General features: G+C 40.2%; 2 protein-coding genes across 4 annotated transcripts in view; one reads left to right on the top strand and one right to left on the bottom strand.

Moving 5' to 3' along the window:
• The window catches only part of slc1a7b (solute carrier family 1 member 7b), a 36,714-nt gene extending 33,533 nt beyond the window's left edge, over positions 1–3,181 (top strand). For both annotated transcript variants that reach the window (XM_062395941.1, XM_062395942.1), the window contains exon 11: positions 606–3,181. In XM_062395941.1, the coding sequence (XP_062251925.1) occupies positions 606–866 (261 nt within the window). In that variant the 3' untranslated portion in view covers positions 867–3,181. The remainder of the gene's footprint in view (positions 1–605) is intronic.
• A 356-nt stretch (positions 3,182–3,537) lies between these two features.
• podn (podocan) lies at positions 3,538–15,708 on the bottom strand. 2 transcript variants are annotated; one of them, XM_062395940.1, is made up of 11 exons: positions 15,602–15,708; positions 12,366–12,677; positions 12,149–12,242; positions 10,295–10,359; positions 8,901–9,010; positions 8,650–8,806; positions 8,364–8,479; positions 7,930–8,143; positions 7,283–7,726; positions 6,465–6,613; positions 3,538–5,044 (listed from the first exon to the last, which is right to left on the bottom strand). In XM_062395940.1, exons 2-11 carry the CDS (start codon positions 12,633–12,635, stop codon positions 4,888–4,890), a joined length of 1,776 nt encoding a protein of 591 aa, XP_062251924.1. In that variant the 5' UTR covers positions 12,636–12,677; positions 15,602–15,708; the 3' UTR covers positions 3,538–4,887. The 2 variants fall into 2 exon arrangements, with proteins under 2 accessions (XP_062251924.1, XP_062251923.1); XM_062395939.1 differs by lacking the exon at positions 15,602–15,708 and having other exon boundaries at positions 12,366–13,072.
• Between the last annotated feature and the right edge of the window lie 3,900 nt (positions 15,709–19,608).

Raw genomic sequence — 19,608 nt, 5'->3', positions numbered from 1 at the left:
GTGAGATAAGTGAGAACCAATCGCAAGTGGTCGCTCGAGACATCATCTAATGCCAGGTGTGAAGCAACGTACTCAGAGCTGTCCACTTGTGATTGGTTCCTTTAAGAGAGATATTCTTCAGGGCATTGCAAGGGCTGCTTCTGCCTGATCAAGCCGTTACAATGAAATATGGACCCAAGTGTGCTGGTAGTACGGAATCTACAGCCACACAACAATGCTGTAGTTTTAAAATGCATCACTCGTGTTTGTCATTTTACGTAGTTCTTAGTCGTCATAACCTTACTTCTCCCAGTATGTTTGTATTTCAATACTTGATGCAATAAGAATGGGGTGAAGCATCATGATATTTTAGCCTCATTTTTGTAAAACAAGAAGAAATGGAGATGTGGCGTCCATCTTTAATTACAGTATTTGGTATGGCCAGAGATTTTCTGCCACATGTTACTTATCTGGTTTAGTTTTTTAGCAAATACTCCATAATAGCAGAAATTAATTTATTTGGAGTTATTGTCAAACTCAATTTTATGATTTCATATTATATCTCTGTTTCCTTTCTTACATCTTAAACTCTTATCATCCCACAACTTCCTCCTTGATACCACCAGGTGCCACTGATCTGCGAGGCCAAACCCACCCTGAGCACCCCACCTTTGATGAACTGCCACAACAACAATGGCAACTACCGGCCCCCTTCCTCAGGGATCAAACATGAGCTCCTCCCTCCCGACGTGGCCCGGCTCATGCAGCTTGAAGAGGGCATGCGGCCGCTGACAGAGAGGAAGAAGCCACCGATTCCTCCAAGGCAACTGAAGAAGGGCAAAGAACAGTGCAACATTGACATGAATGGCCTTGAGACCAACGTATAGCCTCCTTCTGAAGGTTTATGTGTTGACTGTGTAGTTGTGCTGATCAGAGCCTCGGAGCAAAGAACACCAGTACAGGTGGGAGGACAGGACGACTGAGCTCATCTTCACACCATGTGTTTGATTAAAATGAACAGATTATTCTATAAATAAAAAATGTCCTTCGTCTGGAACTTCAGGTTGAACTACTAATCTCCCAGACTCTGAAAGCACACGTGAGTACTTACATTGATGAACTGATTTCTATTTGATACCTACATTTTATATGATTTGCTGGTTTCTTTTTTTGTTTTCTGTTCAACATGTTAATATAAGACAAGTGTTTACTTTGTTTTATACTACTGCAAAAAGCCAGTTATTAGAGTGATATAATAGACGAGTCAGGACTGCAAGAGTCTGGTGTGAGCTGAATGGCAAGGAGGCAAAGTGATATCCTAATTGTCTAATTTTGCCTTAACAACGCTGGTGGTGCTACAGGCTGACTGAGGAACAGGACGAGAGATTTCACCAAACTTCCACTGTGGTCATGATTAAGCGTACAAACATGCAGTAGGATAGAGATTTAAAAGATTTCATCGCTTCATTAAATTTATCTTTCCTGGCACTTGAACAGCCTAAAAACATCTACTGGTAATGTAACGTAATCCAAGTGGCTCTTGTATGTAGGTGGAGTAAGTTTATTTGCTTCTGTTTGCGATGTGACACCCTCACATAAATACATGGGGGACAAATTATACTCCTTTGTTCATTACCTTGTTGTAGACTGAGCACAGTTTTCAGAACATTTTACTGTTAATTATCACTGGGCATTATCATCAGTTTTTTTTAACATCTACATAAAACAAGCAGAGTTTTGCAGCCTAGTTTTGTCACAAGAAATGAGTGAACGTGTTACGGAGGATCATTTTATTCTATTGTGGGAATTTGTGGACCAAGTGAATTTAGAGCGCTCTAGAAGCAGAGTGACTTTGGCCTACGGTCTTCAGGCGATGCAGAGGTACATTGCAAAGTTCAGCCATAGGTAAAATGAGACTGCGGCAGTCGGAGTTTGACAAATCTTGTAGTTAAGCACATTCAGGACTGAATTACTTCTCAAGGTGCACCACCCACAACATGAGGTTTTTAACCTGCTTCATTCATACAATAACCTATTTTTCTGGTATAGTTATATGTTCTGACTGTGTACATGTGAGGAACCTTAGAGTTCAGATTTTCGTAGGGAAATCTTTGTCTCACTTTCTTCCAGATATACACTCAAACATTCCTACACAAAAACTAAATTGGAAAAATACCTTGTTACCTCAGGCTGAACTTTAAAACTTTTCAACTTGAACCTGTGTCATTTACACCATGTTTATCCTCCTGGCCTGGAGCCATGTCCGAGCACACACAACAGAAAGTGTAAGTCGGGATCATTAACTGTAAAAGATGATGACAATGTCAAAAACATCCTGGATGCAGATGGTGTTATTTTGTGCTGCTGACGTCATTTGGAGCCAGAGTCTGTGCAGCAGTGACGAAGGGGCGGAGTCTTGGTATGAAGGTCCTGCAAGTCCATTCTCCCCATCAATCACAGTCACTTTCAGCTGTCAATCATGTGATCTCAAACAACAAATTAAAAACACACTTACCAGAAAAATGAAGACTCAAACATACACCAGCATTATAGAACTACCTCAACAGAAAACATCATGAGGTGAAGGAAAGATGTGAAGCAGACTTGGTGCCAAAGCAATCTGACCACGCTGACAATACTAGCCAATAATTGTACGATGGTGAATGGTGGAAAAAAAAAGACATGTAATGTAATGGATGTTATTAATGTGTGGCAATGATAAATGTGGTTGTCACAAGGAATTGTTGGAAAGCATTATCATTTCCTATCATGAAGGATTACCTGTGTACCTTATGTTAAAGGAGATTAAAAAAGGGAAGCACTGAGGCTCATTTCCGTACTATTTTGAAAATTGGACCGACTCTTATCATGGGTTATTTCCATCAGTTTGGAACCTTCCTAAGCTCTAAATGGCTGAATATATCATTGCACTGCTGGCTCTTCATCGTCACACCATCTCCCACATCTCTCTTCCCACTTGGGTGCATAGTGAGTCAACAAGATTATTTGAGAGAAGCTGAGTATGCCGCAGCAAAATAACCGGTTGCGCCAGAATGAGACCCATATCTGCACTACCTGCAGAAATGATCAGTGACGCCGAACCTGCGGAGATAGTGATCAGATGTTCTGTTGAATGTTCAGAAATGCACAGTCTTTTTTTAAATGATTTATTGCTGTGTTTGATGACCGTATATGTGACAATACAATTCTGCTGTGTGTGATAGTGACACTGAAATCATAGCAATATGGTGAGTGATATTTTAAATGTCATATCTAAATACTTTCCATCTTCTTATGTAAATCAGATGCAGACTGAAGCTGAAATTTGGTTTATGTTTTGAATATATGTTTTGAAAATTGTCAAGCTAAACTTGCAAACCTTACGATTTCAGTCCTGGTTTGATTTACTAACGGGGTGCGACACAATGTACATTTAGGCATAATACATGTATTGGAAGCTGGGAGCAACAGACACACAACTGGCAATGTAAGAAGAAGAAGAAGAACAGCAAAAAGATCTGCTTCTGAGCATGGCTAACAAATTATTGCGCTAATCAATGATGTCACAATCTTTTAATCTATTGAAAGATTAAGAAGGGCAGTTAACAGTCTTGGTTGTACTGCATTGTGCAACACATCAGGATGTTTAGGCATTATGCTCTGTGATCTTTTGGAGCAGTGTATCCCACCTGAGAAATTAAAACTGCCAGTAACCATAACCACTTTATCTTGACCGTCCAGTGTGTAGGATTTAGGAGGATGTATCAACAGATGTTTTCATGTCTGTAAAATCCCTAAAACTAAGAATTATTGCATTTCATTACTTTAGAATGAGACCTTTCTATCTACATCAGGTGTGGGTCCTCTTCCAAGTAGCCGGCCATGTCTCTACAGTAGCCCACAACAAACAAACTGGACACAGGTTCCACAAAGGACCTTTCATATTTGTTTTTCCTTTTGACTTTCCTTCTCCTACAGGCTTGGAGTGGGGTTAAGTCTCTGGGGTATTCAGGAAAGATGCAAATGCAACACCACCGCTAGAAATCTAACACACTGAACTTTTAAGGATTACAGTGCCTATATACTGAATATTATATAAAAATGTATAAACATGTATATATAAGTATTTATTGTACTGACACATTTAAGGATGTTACTTTAAAGGTTCTCTAATGTAATATTTTGCTCTATTATTTTTCTTTTCTATTTATATCATAATGAATTGAATACTGAAGACTTTTGGAGGGGTGATATAATGAAATCACCTCAGGCTCGAGAGATTGATTCACTGCTTCAAATTAACTAACCAATAGATTACTCATTCAATTTGAAATAAAGTCATGTTTGAGACTTGCAGTGTTTCATTCAACAGCTACTGTGGGTGTGTTGGTTTCAGTGGGAGTCCAACCGCATATCTGGCATATATTCTTGTTAAAACACAAATAGTTTCACAGTATTTCTAGTAAAATCAATTGAGTAAGCCAGGGGGAAGGGACAGCCATCAACAAAATGAAAGTATGCATTAAGATGCACAAAGTATCAACATCTGCTTAAAGTTGCAACCTAATATATCATTTTGATACAGAGGCATTTTCAAAGGAAAATTCCCACAGACCTTCGTGAATAGATTATTTTCAGAATAAAGCAGAATAACAAAATGTAGACGATAGAAAGATGTTGTACGGCAACAGTCAATACAATATGAAAGCTCAGATATAAAGATATACTAACCAGCCCATACAATGGAAACTAAAGTAACTTCATCTGGTATCCTGCACCAGAAACATGTGACTCTGCCACTCAGCACAATATGATAATGAACCAGGAAAATTACATTCACAGGTTCATTCCCATTTAGATAATATTTCTTTCCTTCACACAATCAAGTCTCGTTTAAGTAAGCGTCTCTTATGTTTCTTGCTCCTCCTCCATCATCATATCGCCCTCCATGTCGTCTCTTTTAAAGGAAAGGTCAGTGTTTGCTGTGCCAATGTCCAGCACTTGCAAGTTGGACAGGTGGGCGAAAGAGCTCTCATCCACAGAGTCCACAGACAGGCGGTTAAACCTTCATAGGAGACAAAGAGAGGAAATGTATGTGAGAAAGCGATGGTTTAACAGCAGTTGACTTTCACAAATGTCATCTGTCAGGAGGAGCATCTTTCCGCTCAGGGATCAGTACAGTAGGATCCATCTGTTGTGCACATATTTCACACAGAGCAACACCCACAACACGTACATGTGCTCACTTTACATCACAGTATTTCATCTAATTGAACTGGGAATCAACTGCATCTACTCCCATCCATCAGTGAAAATGTTTGCAAATGTTGGCTATGAACTTTAACAGCTAGCCAACATGCAATGCATATGGAAATTCAAAAAACACACGCACACACGCACGCACACACTCAAATCTTTTTTTTCCCTTCCTTCACTGATGCAAAAAAATCTAAGAAATGTGGCAGCAGCTGCTATGAACAGCATGAAGAGCACAACAGCCTGGAAGGGTCAAGGACCATGAACACAAGCAATAAAGCAGTCAGGTTGGGGTCAGACTGAAAACCAAACAGAACCAAATCCTTGGAAGCGTTTGTCTGTAACCTCTTTACTCTGCCGTCTGACAGCTGCTTTCAGCTGCTCTGCTTGCGGGCATAAGCCTGCACTATGTGAAACAAACCAAAGTGGAAAATTTGCTGAATGAACACAAGTTACAGGAAATGGGGAGATTAGATATCAGCACTCTGCAAAATTAAGCTAAGTCCAACACAATAAATTTAGTTGATTAGTAACAGAAGAGGAATTTCTTGCAAAGAGCATATCATTTTCTATGAGTTAAGATTATGCATTGAAATATAAAAAGAAGACATTATAAACAATAATTTGACCGGCTATAGTCTCTAGTCTATGTGTATCACAGTATGTTTCACAATTGTAAACACCAGGTTTGACAGTTATGAAAATGTACTTATTGACTTTCTTGCCAAGAGTTGCATAAGATTGATCTGAGGTCTCCACAGTTAATACAAAGCAACAGCACATAACCCCGTAAAACCACAGCGGTGATTTTACACTTGAGTTTCCAAATATATTGGGATAATAAGTTTCCTTTAAAGCTACTGCAAGGCAGATTTCCTTACTTTTTGAAGGGGCAGGGTCAACTGTTTCCCCCTGTTTCCAGTTAACTCGCATTCTATTAGGTAAGCTTATTCCCCAAAATTTCAAACTATTCCTTTACATTTACTAGTTACTAGTGCAGTGTCCGTTCTAATCCTGCCTGTATGGATTGGGATGCTTGCTTGGCCTTTGTTAGAGCTGGTTGCAGCTTTGTTTCTGGAAAATGTGACAGTGGCCTGCAGTAACTGAGCAGCTGAAAGTGAAGACCTGCTGCTGAACAGTCAACAGAAGCCTGAAGCCACTGATGCTGCACTAAGAGCTGTTCACTGTTCACTGTTTATTCAATGGTCAGTGAAACTCATGGCCCTTACCGGAGGAAGATGCCTTTGATGTTCGGAGTGCCTTCGAATGCTGAAGCAGGAACAGTGGAGATGCGATTACTCTCTAGGTGAAGATACTCCAGAGTCTCAGGAAGGTCCGAGGGGATGTGCGACAGCTGGTTGGCAGACAGATCTAACGTCTACAATTAAAAGAGGCATCATCAGTAATCAAGCATAATAAAACGCTTTCACTGATCTGTATTATAAATCATTCTTAGAGGCGAAGTGCAGATTTTTGTTTTATACTCAATATGTAACATATAGCCAAAATAGCTCCTGCTGACATCTCCACTTTTATATATTACCACTCCGATTACCAGTGATTGCAATCAAAGTTTTGAAACCTTAAATATAACTGCACTGATATGACAAATCAGTGCAGGTGGTGCCTGATAGACACGTTTTCCTCTTGGGCTTATTCTAGCTGCAGGCCTGTTGCTAATATAATTCAGTAGTTCCCACTTGTACGCTTTTCTTGATGGCTACTGCTGACACTTACAGTATTTAATCAAACTTCTGCCCATATTACCAAGGTCCCCAAAGTCATTTTTGTCCAAATTCATTAACTTTCACTCAATAGCAGAAATAAACATGGGCCACAGAAATTACCCTTTCGTCTGTATTTGACAGGCCCAGTAGCATACATACAGAGGCAGCACACCACCCAACACTAAAATGCAATTTCCAGGTTTCAGAGCAGTGCCGTTGATCTTGATTCACTTGCATATAAAGTAGTAAGTTTATGCAGTGGACAATAGGGCTAATGTCTTCCACTATTATCTGATCCGTGTCCCCCACCAGACACTCACTGTGAGCACACTGAGCTCCATCCAAGCTCCTTGGTAGACTGAGTTCAGTTTCAACTGGTTGTGACTCAGGATGATCTTTTGTAGCTTCTCCATGCCCGTCAGTGCACCAACAGGAATAGAGTTGATCTGATTGTTCTTGATTTCTAGCACCTGCAGACTGCGCGGAAGACCCAGGGGCACGGAGTGAAAGTTGTTCCCCGACAGGTCCAGTCTTTCCAAATCGCGCAGCTTCCTGAAGGCATCTCTGTGAACATTTTGGTTGGTCAGCTTGTTGTAGCTAAGATTAAGCTCCGTTAGGGTGTAAAGCAGGGCCAGGTCGTTCCGGCCAAGTTCAGAAATCGAGTTGTGGAGCAGCATTAGGGTCTTGGCCCGTCGAGGCAAGCCCCGGGGAACCCGCTCCAGCAAATTGTTATACATGTGTAGAGTATGCAGCTTCTTTAAACCCTGGTGATAAAGCAAATAAAACATTCAAAAAGTGATCCATTTTTAGGCAGAAATTCAAAAGATCAAATGTGAAGCAGTGGAGAATATCATCTCATCAAGGGCTTTCCTACAATTGAAAATACTCAATAAAACCATCACGTTTTTCCACGATCGTGTGATTCTGTGAAAGATCTAAGAAAATATGAAATGAAAGAGAATCGTACCTGGAAGGCAGCTGGGTGGATGGACCGGGAGCGGATGTTGTTATTGTGGAGAAGCAAGTACTCAAGGTTTCGGACAGAGGTAAGAGCGTCTCCAGGGATGCTGCGGATGGAATTCTTCTCCAGGTGTAGCAGCACTAGATTGCGAGGCAGACCCTTGGGGACGACGCTCAGATTGTTATTTGACAAATCCAGGCACTCCAGGCTGTTCAGTTGGCTACCAGAAGAGAGGGAGAGGAAGTCATCAAATCAGTTCTCTGATCCTGAACTGTGTTGCTTTCTCTCTGCTGCTGCAACACAAGAGTTCACAAATAAATTAATTTGTAATAAATGCGTTGTGGGGCCGTTATGGCTTTACACTGGGCAATAGCATCGGCATGCTTGAATATATCAACAATGTATAACCACTGAGTGTCTGTGAGTGAGGATGTTTCCACCTGAAAGTCTCGTTGTCAATGCCCTCATTGCTGAGCAGATTGTTCTGGAGATACAACTCTCTTAGATTTTGCAAGTTGTCAAAAGCCCCCGCTGGGATTTTCTCCAACTTATTACTCTGTAACCACAGGAACAATCCAAATGTTAGCATCATGGCCATATTCATGAGTTTAACGACACAGATGTCGTCCACCCGACATCTAAGTGCAACCTTAAGCTGGAAAACCATCTGGTATCTTATATTATTCTCTACTCCCCTGGTAGTATGCAATGGTACAGGTGCCATACCTTTAGATGAAGACGATAAAGGCTGGAGGGCAGGTTCTTGGGTACAACCCGCAGGAAGTTGCTTGACATTGTCAGGATCTCCAGATTGTCAGAAGCATTGAACATGTGATCAGGAAGCCCTGCATCAGTCAGCTTGTTGTTATGGAGATAGACAGACCTGGGAGCCATAATCAAGGGATACTGCAATGTGTAACTGGACATAAAACCTCCAGAAAGAAGGAATACATTTACACAGATACACACATCCATACCTCAGTTTTGGTTTATGGCCAAAGGTAAATGGGTAGATTTTTGAAAGCTCATTCGCAGCAAAATCAGCACTAACCAAAGAGGGGGGTAAGACCTTTGGTGCTGAAGTAAGCTGCAAGTAAAAGAAAACAAATATCCTGTTATGATGCTGCAAAAACTCTTATTGGACTAAGAGTGTCTGAGTGTTTTTGAAACTGGAGTCTGCAGTTTTCATCCTCTTTGTCAAAGCTTACTTTTTCTTTCAACTATAACCACAATCTTTCCCTAATATAAATAGGTATTTTAGCCTAACTGGTGGTGGGGCTCCTAAGAAACAATGTTGGTCACTTGGTCACTTATTCAGACAGACCACCGGTTGCAGACATTTTGTGGTTTGTGTTAAATGTCTGCTGTCAACGATCCAGGGAAATACAAAAGATTCTGGATGGTTTGGTACTAAATATGGTACAGACATTCATAGAACTTTCATTTATTTAGCTTTTGTTTTAACTAGTTAAGACTCAACATCTAGATGTCCCCTCAAGATGAGCATTAATAACTTTGGGCATCCTTTAACTTTTTATCCAGTGCCACCATGATGTCAAAATGATGATGTCCCAAAACTAGCAAAATAAATGTTAATGCCAGCAGCCTCGGCTATATAAGTGCTAATTAAAACATGTTAGCAATAAGATGCTGATCATGGTAAAAAGGATATACATGGAGATTTGACTTGAGCATGCTTATATGGTTATCGTAGCATTTAGCTCAAAACGGACAGTCTTACAAAGCTGCTCGACTCTTACTCTTTTCTAACCGTAGATAATTACAAACAGGGATGTTTTGAAAAGCAACAATAATACATTGTTGTTGTATTCTAATATTTGCTTTGGTACAGCTTGTCCATCATCTCCAAAGAAGAAAGGCAATCTGTGTATCCCTTCATAAAAGAGCACAGTTTACCACAACTACAACTACAAAACAATTGCAGTAAATATAGATATCCGGGAAGCACTGGTGAGATTAGATGTTCATTTAGAGCTCTCCTTTTTATAATATGGTTTATGGATTAAAGCAACATGGGTGTCTTTGAGGCTTAGTGAGCACTTTAAAATCCCCTATTCTTCCTGTATCCTGTTTGCATATTCATCCCTGTAAAGGCCCAAACAAATCTGCCCATCTTTTCTCTTTTCTCTGTGTCCAAAAGGGTAAGTAACATTTTAGCTCTGACCAGCTGGCACAGACATACTGAGAGTCATTACAAGCATAAGCTCACACAGAGCGTATGACTGCCACCTTTCTCTGCCAGCTGGCACTATGTCACGGTTCTATAAAAATATAGAACAGTAAGATGGAAATGTAGAAGATGAACTTGATGTTGCACGATTGGGACTTGTAGATCAAACATTTGGCTCACCTTGTTATTCGCCAAGTATAAATAAGCCAGCTCTTCCAGCATCTCGAAACCTTCCTCTTCAAGGCCTGTCAAGAGAAAAACATACCGCAGTGGTTTTGGTTTCAGTAAGTTTCAAATTTCAGATGTCTTCAGTTCCCTGCTTCATAGTTAGTTTATTATGTACTTTGTTGATTTTGTCTCAGTTAGGCACTGGCAACACCTTCACTTTAAAACAAATGCAGTATGCCCCTGTACAGTTTAAGATTTAATTGGTAATTTCAGGTTTAATAAATTGTGTTTACACGTTAAATATATAAAAGCAACTTGACCAATCTTATATATTTTGTAAGTTATTTACCTACATTGTCCAAAATGTTCCCAGCAATTTTCATAAAAATGGACAAAATGGAATATCCAGTTTCAAGTAACATTTTCACACTACACTCTTTCAGATCTTGGTCGTAATTTAACTATATTTCTTATATATTTATAATTGTGGTGTCAAAAAGTTAGGACTGGAATAGGAAAGTGATCTGTCTGAGCCAGTTGGAAAAAGGACACATTTTTAATTATATAAATGACTCTCAGACTGCAAGTGTACTTAAAGATGTAAGAACATATGTAGTCTTCTCTTTTTTATACATAGAAACTGTGATCAGATTTGTGTGAAGCACTTTGTAACCTTGTTTAGATAAGTGCTATACAAATAAAGTTATTATTATTAGTACACAATCTCACCACCCTACCTCACATGCAATATATCCCGTTACAACAAAATGTATCAAAGTATCAGAGAGCCGCAGTCAGTTGAGCAAGGAAAACCAAAACCAGCAGTCACCACATCTGGCCAGAAATAAACAGAGCCACAGAATCTTCATCTTAGAATCCGCGGAATGGTAATGCGCAACTGGCACTAGCTGCACAAACAGTTTCAAGAATACATGACTCACGCTTTGTTTTGGTATTATGTGGTTAGTGTAGATGGAATGGGCTGACTAACCTTTGGGCATTATTGGTAAGGGTCAGGGTAAGGGTCAGGGTTAATGGGAACTTGCAATGTTGTTTGCATTCATTCACATTTCAGAGCATTACTTTCTGCCTTTTCAAGTGATACTGATGTGATCAACTGATGTATACATCTGCATTTTCAGTATTGAGATTGGTCCCTATAAATACAACTTAAAGGCCCCATATTTTACAATTTTCTGGGATATGATTCGAGCTAGTGGTACCCCCAAGATGATATGTCAGTGGTTTAAAGTAAAAAAAATCTTCTGCAATGGGTATTTCCAAGTCCTATCTTCTGCCTCTCTCTGGAGCTCCAGACAGAACAGGCTGTTTTTGCATGCCTAATTCATTATTTATGAGCCACTCCTCTGATTGGCTGACTGCACTTCGAGTGACACACGACAAGGCCTCTGACCGGTCTCATTCTGGAGACCTCTCTGGTAAACACAAATGGCAATGACCACAACTGAGGGTCACGCTATCAATGTTTGGGTACAGCTGTAGAAAACCAACGTTCACAGTCGGTTACAACAGGACGTTTCAGAATGGTGCTGACACACAGAACAGTTCAGTGGCAGAACAACTTATTATCGAGCAAAAATGTCTCCAAATCGACCCATCGTTTTTAGCCTCCAAAAGTCAGCCCAGACTCAGAGCAAATTAGGACAAGTGGGAATCCAGCTGTCTGACTATAATCTGCTCCCTTGCCGCATACGCCAGAGTCCTGCTAGGTGTTTATATTGTGAGGTCTCTGGTTCGTCTCTGGTTCGACTCTGGTTCGACTCCTCGGAGAGACAATAAAAGACGAACCTGGATTGGGACTAATAAATGCATATTAATCTTAGTCTTAAACATTTTAGTGTTTACCATCTGTAGTGAGCCAGTTGTTCTGAAGGTTGAGGGTCTCAAGCTGATACAGATGGGAAATGTGCTCCACTGTTAACTGCTTGATTTTGTTGTTCTGAAATCAGGACACAAAACACGGAGAGGAAAAAATGATGAGTTTAGCACAGGTAACACAGTCATTTCTGAGCTGAACTACAAAATGCAAATGCCCACTACTGCATATGTGGGTGTGCCAGACCTGCAGCGAGAGGCGACTGATTTTATCTGACAAATCGGATGGAAACTCTGTGAGGTCGACTCCAGCGCAGTCCACTGCCTCCTCTGATGTACAGCTACAGTCTGGTGGACACTGGACAGGCTGAGATTGTGTCGCCAACTTTGCAATGTCAGTCTCCATTATTGGTTCTTCCTCTTCCACTTGTTCCAGAGGGGCCTGGCACCGCACCAATACTGAGGCCAAGAGCAGCATACTCAGGGCCCGCAGGAGGGAGGGCTTGGGAAAGGCCATGTTCACTGCTGAGCTCTCCTGTTGCACGAGGACATGTGCATGCTGCAAAGTTAAAATCATCAGGCTATGTATGAAATTTGCAATTTGCTACTTTTTTGATACTGAAGCAATAGCAGGTTTCTTTTTTTACTCTAGGACTTCTATATGTTGGGTGATACCAAATAAAGTGGTGGGAGTAACATTTTGTTGTCACTCAACACTTTGCATTAGGTAATCCTAAAGTGTGAGGAAGCCAACTGCCTGTCAGTGATTCATAACAACCTCGTTCTGACATTTACTATCCACAAAATGCAGAGAAACAAAGAAATATGTCAAGCTTGTATGGTGAACAAGTTCATTTCCTCAAAAGGGGATGTGGCTGAAAAACGCAGGCAAAGTATACGTATGTATAATGAGGTGAAAGATGCCAAAACCTTAAGTTAATTTTATATAAAAACATTGACAGTAAAATCTTCACTACACAAAAAGTATTGCATTTAAGGGACCAATAAAAAGTGACAGTACATTGTAGAACTGTTTGAGGAGGATGCACTAATGAAAAGGAATAATTCTGAAGTAGCTCCAGACCTTGCAGTGAATATGAAAACATCTGCCTCAATACATTTTTTATGAAGCAGGAAATATAATCGACAAAGTCATGGGGTTGATGCACTGACTAATACACCTGTACAACTCCAGAAGGACACCTGTCCAGAAGGACACCTGCTTTACTCACTCACAACAGTGAAATTGAAGTGTAAAAACTTTAAATGATAAATAATTTCAATGTTCAAACTGAATTTTTTTCTAAATTTCGAAACACAGTTTGTAGAGCTCTTCGAAATCTCAAAGCTTGCATTTTTGACCATTTCCTGTGCTTTCAAATTCAAACACAACACTTTGCTCATCCTGAGAAACTGCCTCAGATCAGGCAGCCTGTTGAGCGATGTGTACAATAAGATGCATTTGGTTTCTTTCTAAATGTCAGTGAGTACTTCTCACTCTGTGAAAACAGCTGTTTAATGTTAACTGTGGCTGGAGGAACCAGAGCCCCTCAGGGGTGAAATGGAAGAAAAATGTATAAGCATGGAAAATGTGCCTGTGCCGTTTGCTGAACCATCAAACTTGTTGTTTCAGGCTTTTATAAGTATCTGGTATTCAAAATAAATGTGGACCCTCAACTATGAGTAACCTGCATGTTTTTCTGTTAACTGCAAAAGTTGTGCATACTTAAGAGCTAAGTGGTGATGGTGTGCATATAACACCTGTGAAATATTAGCATTTTGTCATTATCTTTAAGCATATTAGCATGGTCACTAGCTTGGCAATGGACTTTTGATCTTGATATTCTGATGATCAAAGACTCGTGCTAATGTCAGATTATTCAGAAAATTGGAAATTGATGCAGATCATTTAAACTGTCCAAATTGTGCTTTTTCCAAAATGCCCTAATAAATCATAATATCTGGGCATTAGGGATATTCCTTGTTAATGTAAACAACAAATTCTGAAAATGCTATTCAAAAAGGGGTTTTATGGCAGTTTGCAACACACTGCCTTTTGCCTGTTTACAGTCAGCTCTGTGAGTTGTACACAATACAGTTAGACAGTTTGCGAGGCTCGGGTAGAGAAACAAGACAAAGAAAAGCTCACAAGAGATACACCTATTTTTAGATTATGAAAGATCTCTGAAGAGTAATAAAGTTAGAAGAGGCGTAGCCAAATGACATCATGGGGACGTTTTAAATATCGCTGCAGTATGTATGGCTCTATGTAAACAGAAGTAGTAAGAGAAAGTTAGCAATGTTAACAGCTCAGCATTTCTGGTCTTTTTTGGAATTAGGTTCAAGAACTGAATATTTTGTGCACATAATCCATTTAAATATGTGTGCTTGATTCATCAACTGTGCTCAAAACTTGAGTCTTAAACCAGGTAGATATTTTTGAATGGCATTTTTGGAAGTGTGGGACCCAGTATCTTTTTTATCCATACGAGATACAAAAAAAACTCCTTGAAAAGTTATTATTTTTAATCTGACCATCAAATATAACTATATGGAAGTTAGTAAATCACTAAAGTAGTCCTTCAAAGCAAGCAAAACTCACATCTAGACATTTCTCTACCCATAAACCTTCATCTCTACCTACAGTGCCATTTCCGATTTGTGTTTTGCAAAAACAAAAAGTCCTCAACAGCTGCAAGAGCTAATTTGAAAAAGGAATGCAAGCATCAATCCTTACGCCTGGCTTGCTTGGCTTTACATTCATTCAACAATCATACATTCACAAACATCAGTTTCAGGTATATTTCATGAAATAATATGAATGTAGCCTTTTCATTTGTCTTGCAAGCAAAAGAACAGTGAAGTTTTTGGGGCTAGTGTTTGGTAAAGCCTTGAAAAAGCATTTATCACCTCCAGCCAAGGCGGCTCTCGAGGCAAAAGTCTAAAAGGCAGCAATCAGAAGAACCTTTTCAGATTGTGTCCCCACAAGCACCAGAATGACAGTGGCAAACACTCTGACAAGTGAATACACACACACCAGAAATTTAAACAGCAGCATCGGAACACCCATATACAATGAAAAAGAAAAGCCTGCTTTGCACTTGACTGTTCAATCTTGTCGATGATTTGATTGAAAACAGCATCCAGGGGTCAGAGAGGTGTTTAAAGCCATCAATGTCAACAACCCACTCATATTTCCATATAATTGTAGTTAACGGTCAAAACAAATACTGAGCATTTCGAAAGTCTTTATAGTTTCATTTTGCTTTACTTTGTCTCAGCTAAGCAGAGGTTTTGAAGTGGATTTACTGCACTGTTAAATAGTCATCTGAAATGTACATGCCAGAACTGTCATGCATGGATGAATGACCTTGATGCATAAAGCTCAGTCTATGCTCTGTATACCATCGGTATACCATAACAGCCACCTATAACCTATAGGTCTGCAAAGGCAACATGCTGACTTATACAGTTTTACTTTACCTCTTCCGCACGTTAGCTGAAATGCACTCAAGTCTGACGTCCAGTCCAAACACAGGCTGTCCCACAGCAAGCAAGGAGTCACACAGCCACCAGATGTGAGAAAGAAGTGGGAGTAGGAGAGAGAGAAAGTCAAGGGAAAGACAGGAAAGGGAACAGGCGAGGGTGGAAGGGAAGGGAGTGAGTACGAGAGACAGCTCTGACCTGACTGGGAGCCAAAACTGAAAATTCTTTCCTTTTTTCCCTCATCTTTTCCCCTCATCTTTTCCCCAAAGTATTGAATTGTTTCCCGTCAATGCAGGTCTTGTTAGAAGTTTGTGTTGTGATCACTTGGTTGTTGGAGTTTCCTCTTGATTCATGCACTTAAAGAACATATCAATTCGAACAGATAGGTGTGCCACATCTTGGATGTGAAAGAGTAACAGCTAAAACACAGTCTCGCTCTCTGGGTTGTAGTGACTCCGAACATCTGTGTTGCAGATTATTGATAAACGATGTTGTATTAGGTACGTATAAACAGTTTTTTCCTCTGGTTGGGAACAGAGATGTTTTATGAGATGACTTTGCTTTGGCACAAAGATGAGTCATCTCTAGTGTTTAAAAAGTGGAAGAGCAGCCTGCCAGATAAGGGTGTCTGTGTATCTTGATTGGACCCCTATTTCAGCAAGCCCACCTTCTATTAGCCGGTGTGCAAACATCTGTTACCGTTATGATGCATTAGCACAGTTCGCTGAACTACAATTTTATAGCTGAACATCAAGACTGGAAACAAAGAACTTGAGAGAACTTTGTCATAATCTAACAAAAAGCATTACTAGCTCTAATAAAGCTCCTTAAAACTATTTTATAAACCAGGTCAAATAAATACACTCTTTTCTTTTTTCACTCTTCATCATAGACTGTTATTACAAATCCGTCCTTAAAATGTGCAGTACACAACAAACAATACAAATAAAATAAAAAGTCACACTCAGCCTATATTGTAGTTCTGTTTGAGAACTCATTTATGATAAGGAATAATTCTGAAGTAGGATCTGGATCAGGTCAAACTAACAGCCCATTCCCATCAGGCAGGTTTCCAGCAGCCAATGCACTGCACTAGTGCTAATGCTCCCTTCAAGTGGGGTTGTGTTGTGATGATCTGAAGAGTATGTAGACGTGCACAGTATATTGTAATATCTGTCATATGGAGTGTTATTAAGAACTGTATAATACCTCTGAGGAAAATGTTGGTTATGATAACAAAATTATAGTAATATGGATGACACCTGACGACTAAGGATTGAAAAATGGATTACACAATGGGGAGAGGTGAGAGACAATCAGGGTAGAAACTACCCGTGCTGCTTTCAGACATGCAGTGAGCTCCAGAGATCCTCCACATGTTCTCTAGAGGAGGTGTATGTGTGAACACAAATGTCAGCGTGTGAGCCTCCGTGATTTACACCTCCTGCCTCTGTCTGCTGCACAACCCCTCACCTGAAACCTGCAGATTATTTGTTACTGTTGTCAATGCGTCTGAGCAGAGAACCCCCCTGCTGCTTTGTTCAGTGAAACGAAAACTCAGGAGAAAGTCGGGACCCCAACTTTTTAGCTTTGACATGTATTAAGGACAAATGGAAGAGAAAGGCACAGCATAAACCTTTGGATGCACTGAAGAGTTTGGTTGTCAGCCTGAAAATGTCATACCAATTTCCTCTTAGTCACCTATTCTGTAAAAGACGATTTTCTTTGTAGGACAAATCTTAGTAAAAGAGCAATCTGTAAGAACCAACATGTGTTTTCAGTTAAATTTGACAGCCAATTATGGGTTGATGTTGTTTAGAATAAAGGCTTTATGTGTCCCTTATTCTCCCCTCTGTTTCCTGGAACTTTAAAAATTTTTTCCTAGAAAGTACCTGGTCTTCAAACGTTGATTGAAGAAAGGGACTAATCTGAAATGGATTTCTGTCGTTGAAAACCAAGTTGCTGTGAAACAGAAAACCTAATTTATATTGGCATCATAGAAAGCTCTTTTCCTCCATTAGAGCCAACTATTACAAGATCACGATAAAATCCGTCCAGGATCGGTTTCTAGATTTATCTGTCTGGTGTTTTTTTTTTAGTCTGAAATTCAAAACTGGAAATGTTTTCATCAAGTTCAGCTGGACCCAATCAACTCAGAGCAACTGCTGCAAATCTTTCTGAAGTTGTTTTCGAGAATTTAAATCCCCTACTTCCTCCCTTTTCACTTCGCAGCCACCAACTGACTTCAATGAAGACAGGGATGATTGCTAGGTCCTGTATGGTTATAGTGAGTCTCATCTACTTATGTCTGCTGAGCTGCTGTTTCAGGCTGGCAGAGACGGACCCATGAATCTCTTCCTGAATCTGCAGGGAACTACACACACTGATTCCGGCTCTCCTCTCTACTGATCATAGTATTTGGCGGGCTCTCTGGTCACAGCTCTATGTTATTTGTAACTTTCCATTCTCTCAGTGGAACATGTTCAGAGATATGGCTGTTCCATCAGACTGATATCACAATTCTGCTTTAGGTTCCAGGTTCATGTCATTCTTCAGGACACATCACAGAACAGCAGGGACTGTGTTGGCTATTATCCAGATCAGCGTGGAACCATGGGACATCTAATCTCTATTTTTGAATTCCTACTTACACAGTTGCCCAAGCTGCGTTTAAAGAAAGACACAGTCAAAGAGCCTCTTCGTCCGCACCAATTACAACGGGGATATTGCCTGCTCTCTTGCATACAGATGACATCCTGTCTCCATTCTTATAAACTAATCCTTTCATCTTTTGCTTGATTTAACTCTTTTCCACTGGGTGCAGCTCTTTAAAGGGCAACTCTTTTGTTTAATGCCGAACACAAATCACGGATTCAGGTCCCAAAGAGTGTATTTTGTGAACAATAGATCTTTTAGCTGCTCATCACCAACAATTTAACTCTAGCAAACAAACTGTAGATGAAGGACATGTCTCTTCAGCCCACTGTCCAGGGAACCAGGGTGTGTTCAGCAGTAACAGGGGGATGGAGCCGCAGTAGCAAGGTTTTGTTTGGTCCATATCCCATCAATTTCCCATGTCCCAAAAAGTGTACTGTTCCAATCTAACACCTAGAAATGAATGCAGCTGTGACAGACATGCCACATTTTAAGTCTGCCTTATGGATCAAGCCCAGACAGTTCTTGGGCCTACATTTCTCTGTGCCCCTTTAATAACACACTTATCATTCATATGTACCATGCATGATGTATGTGTTTTTGATGATCTTAAAACCTTTGTTTGACTCAATTGTGCTATTCTCATGAAAAGTAAAGCATTGATGACATTTTTTCACTGTGAGCAATGCTGTGAATACAGGCTTGATGTAACTAGCCCAACACCTCTCATCAAAAGCAAATGTTACATTGCAAAATACAAATAACTTGGATAACTTATGAAATCTAATACTAAAAAAGCAGCCATTAGGGAGTGATGGTGTTTGACTAGAGTAAGACTCAGAAAAGTAGCCAAGCCAAAGCTGCAGTGGAATCTGAGTGAGAGCTAGTTAACAGATTTGTGTTTTTGCCATACTCCTCCGTTTACAAAGGAAAAACAACAGCGTGGCAGTCTGGAACCAGGTCGCTTTTGGAAAAGTGCAAGGTCTTCCAAAAAAGGCGGAGCACACATAGGCGCAGCCTGACCGTAACATCCAAGTTCGGTCCCGTCCGAACACAGGAACATTATTGTGGTAAGTCACACCAATACAACCTTGAACAGGCCCCCTAAATTATGTGGGAGGTGTCGTGTGAGTGTAACATTGTGTGGAGCCAGGAGGAGTGTGATCATCTACGCTGAACAAACACTGAAGCTTGTGTTAGGACATCTGGCCAAAGTTTGTTGTGAAATTCATTTTCAAGCGGCATCTCACAGACCTGTTCCACTCTGCCCTTTATGTCCACAAAATTCTTAGAAACATTATTACATTAAGACTACATTCCTGTTTTAAAAAAGCTGACAGACAGCCCAC

The sequence above is a fragment of the Platichthys flesus genome, chromosome 9 (genome assembly GCF_949316205.1).
Source record: "Platichthys flesus chromosome 9, fPlaFle2.1, whole genome shotgun sequence".
Classification (NCBI taxonomy): domain Eukaryota; kingdom Metazoa; phylum Chordata; class Actinopteri; order Pleuronectiformes; family Pleuronectidae; genus Platichthys; species Platichthys flesus.
Note: the sequence above shows the minus strand (reverse complement) of the source record. Positions and strands in the feature narration are given on the sequence as shown.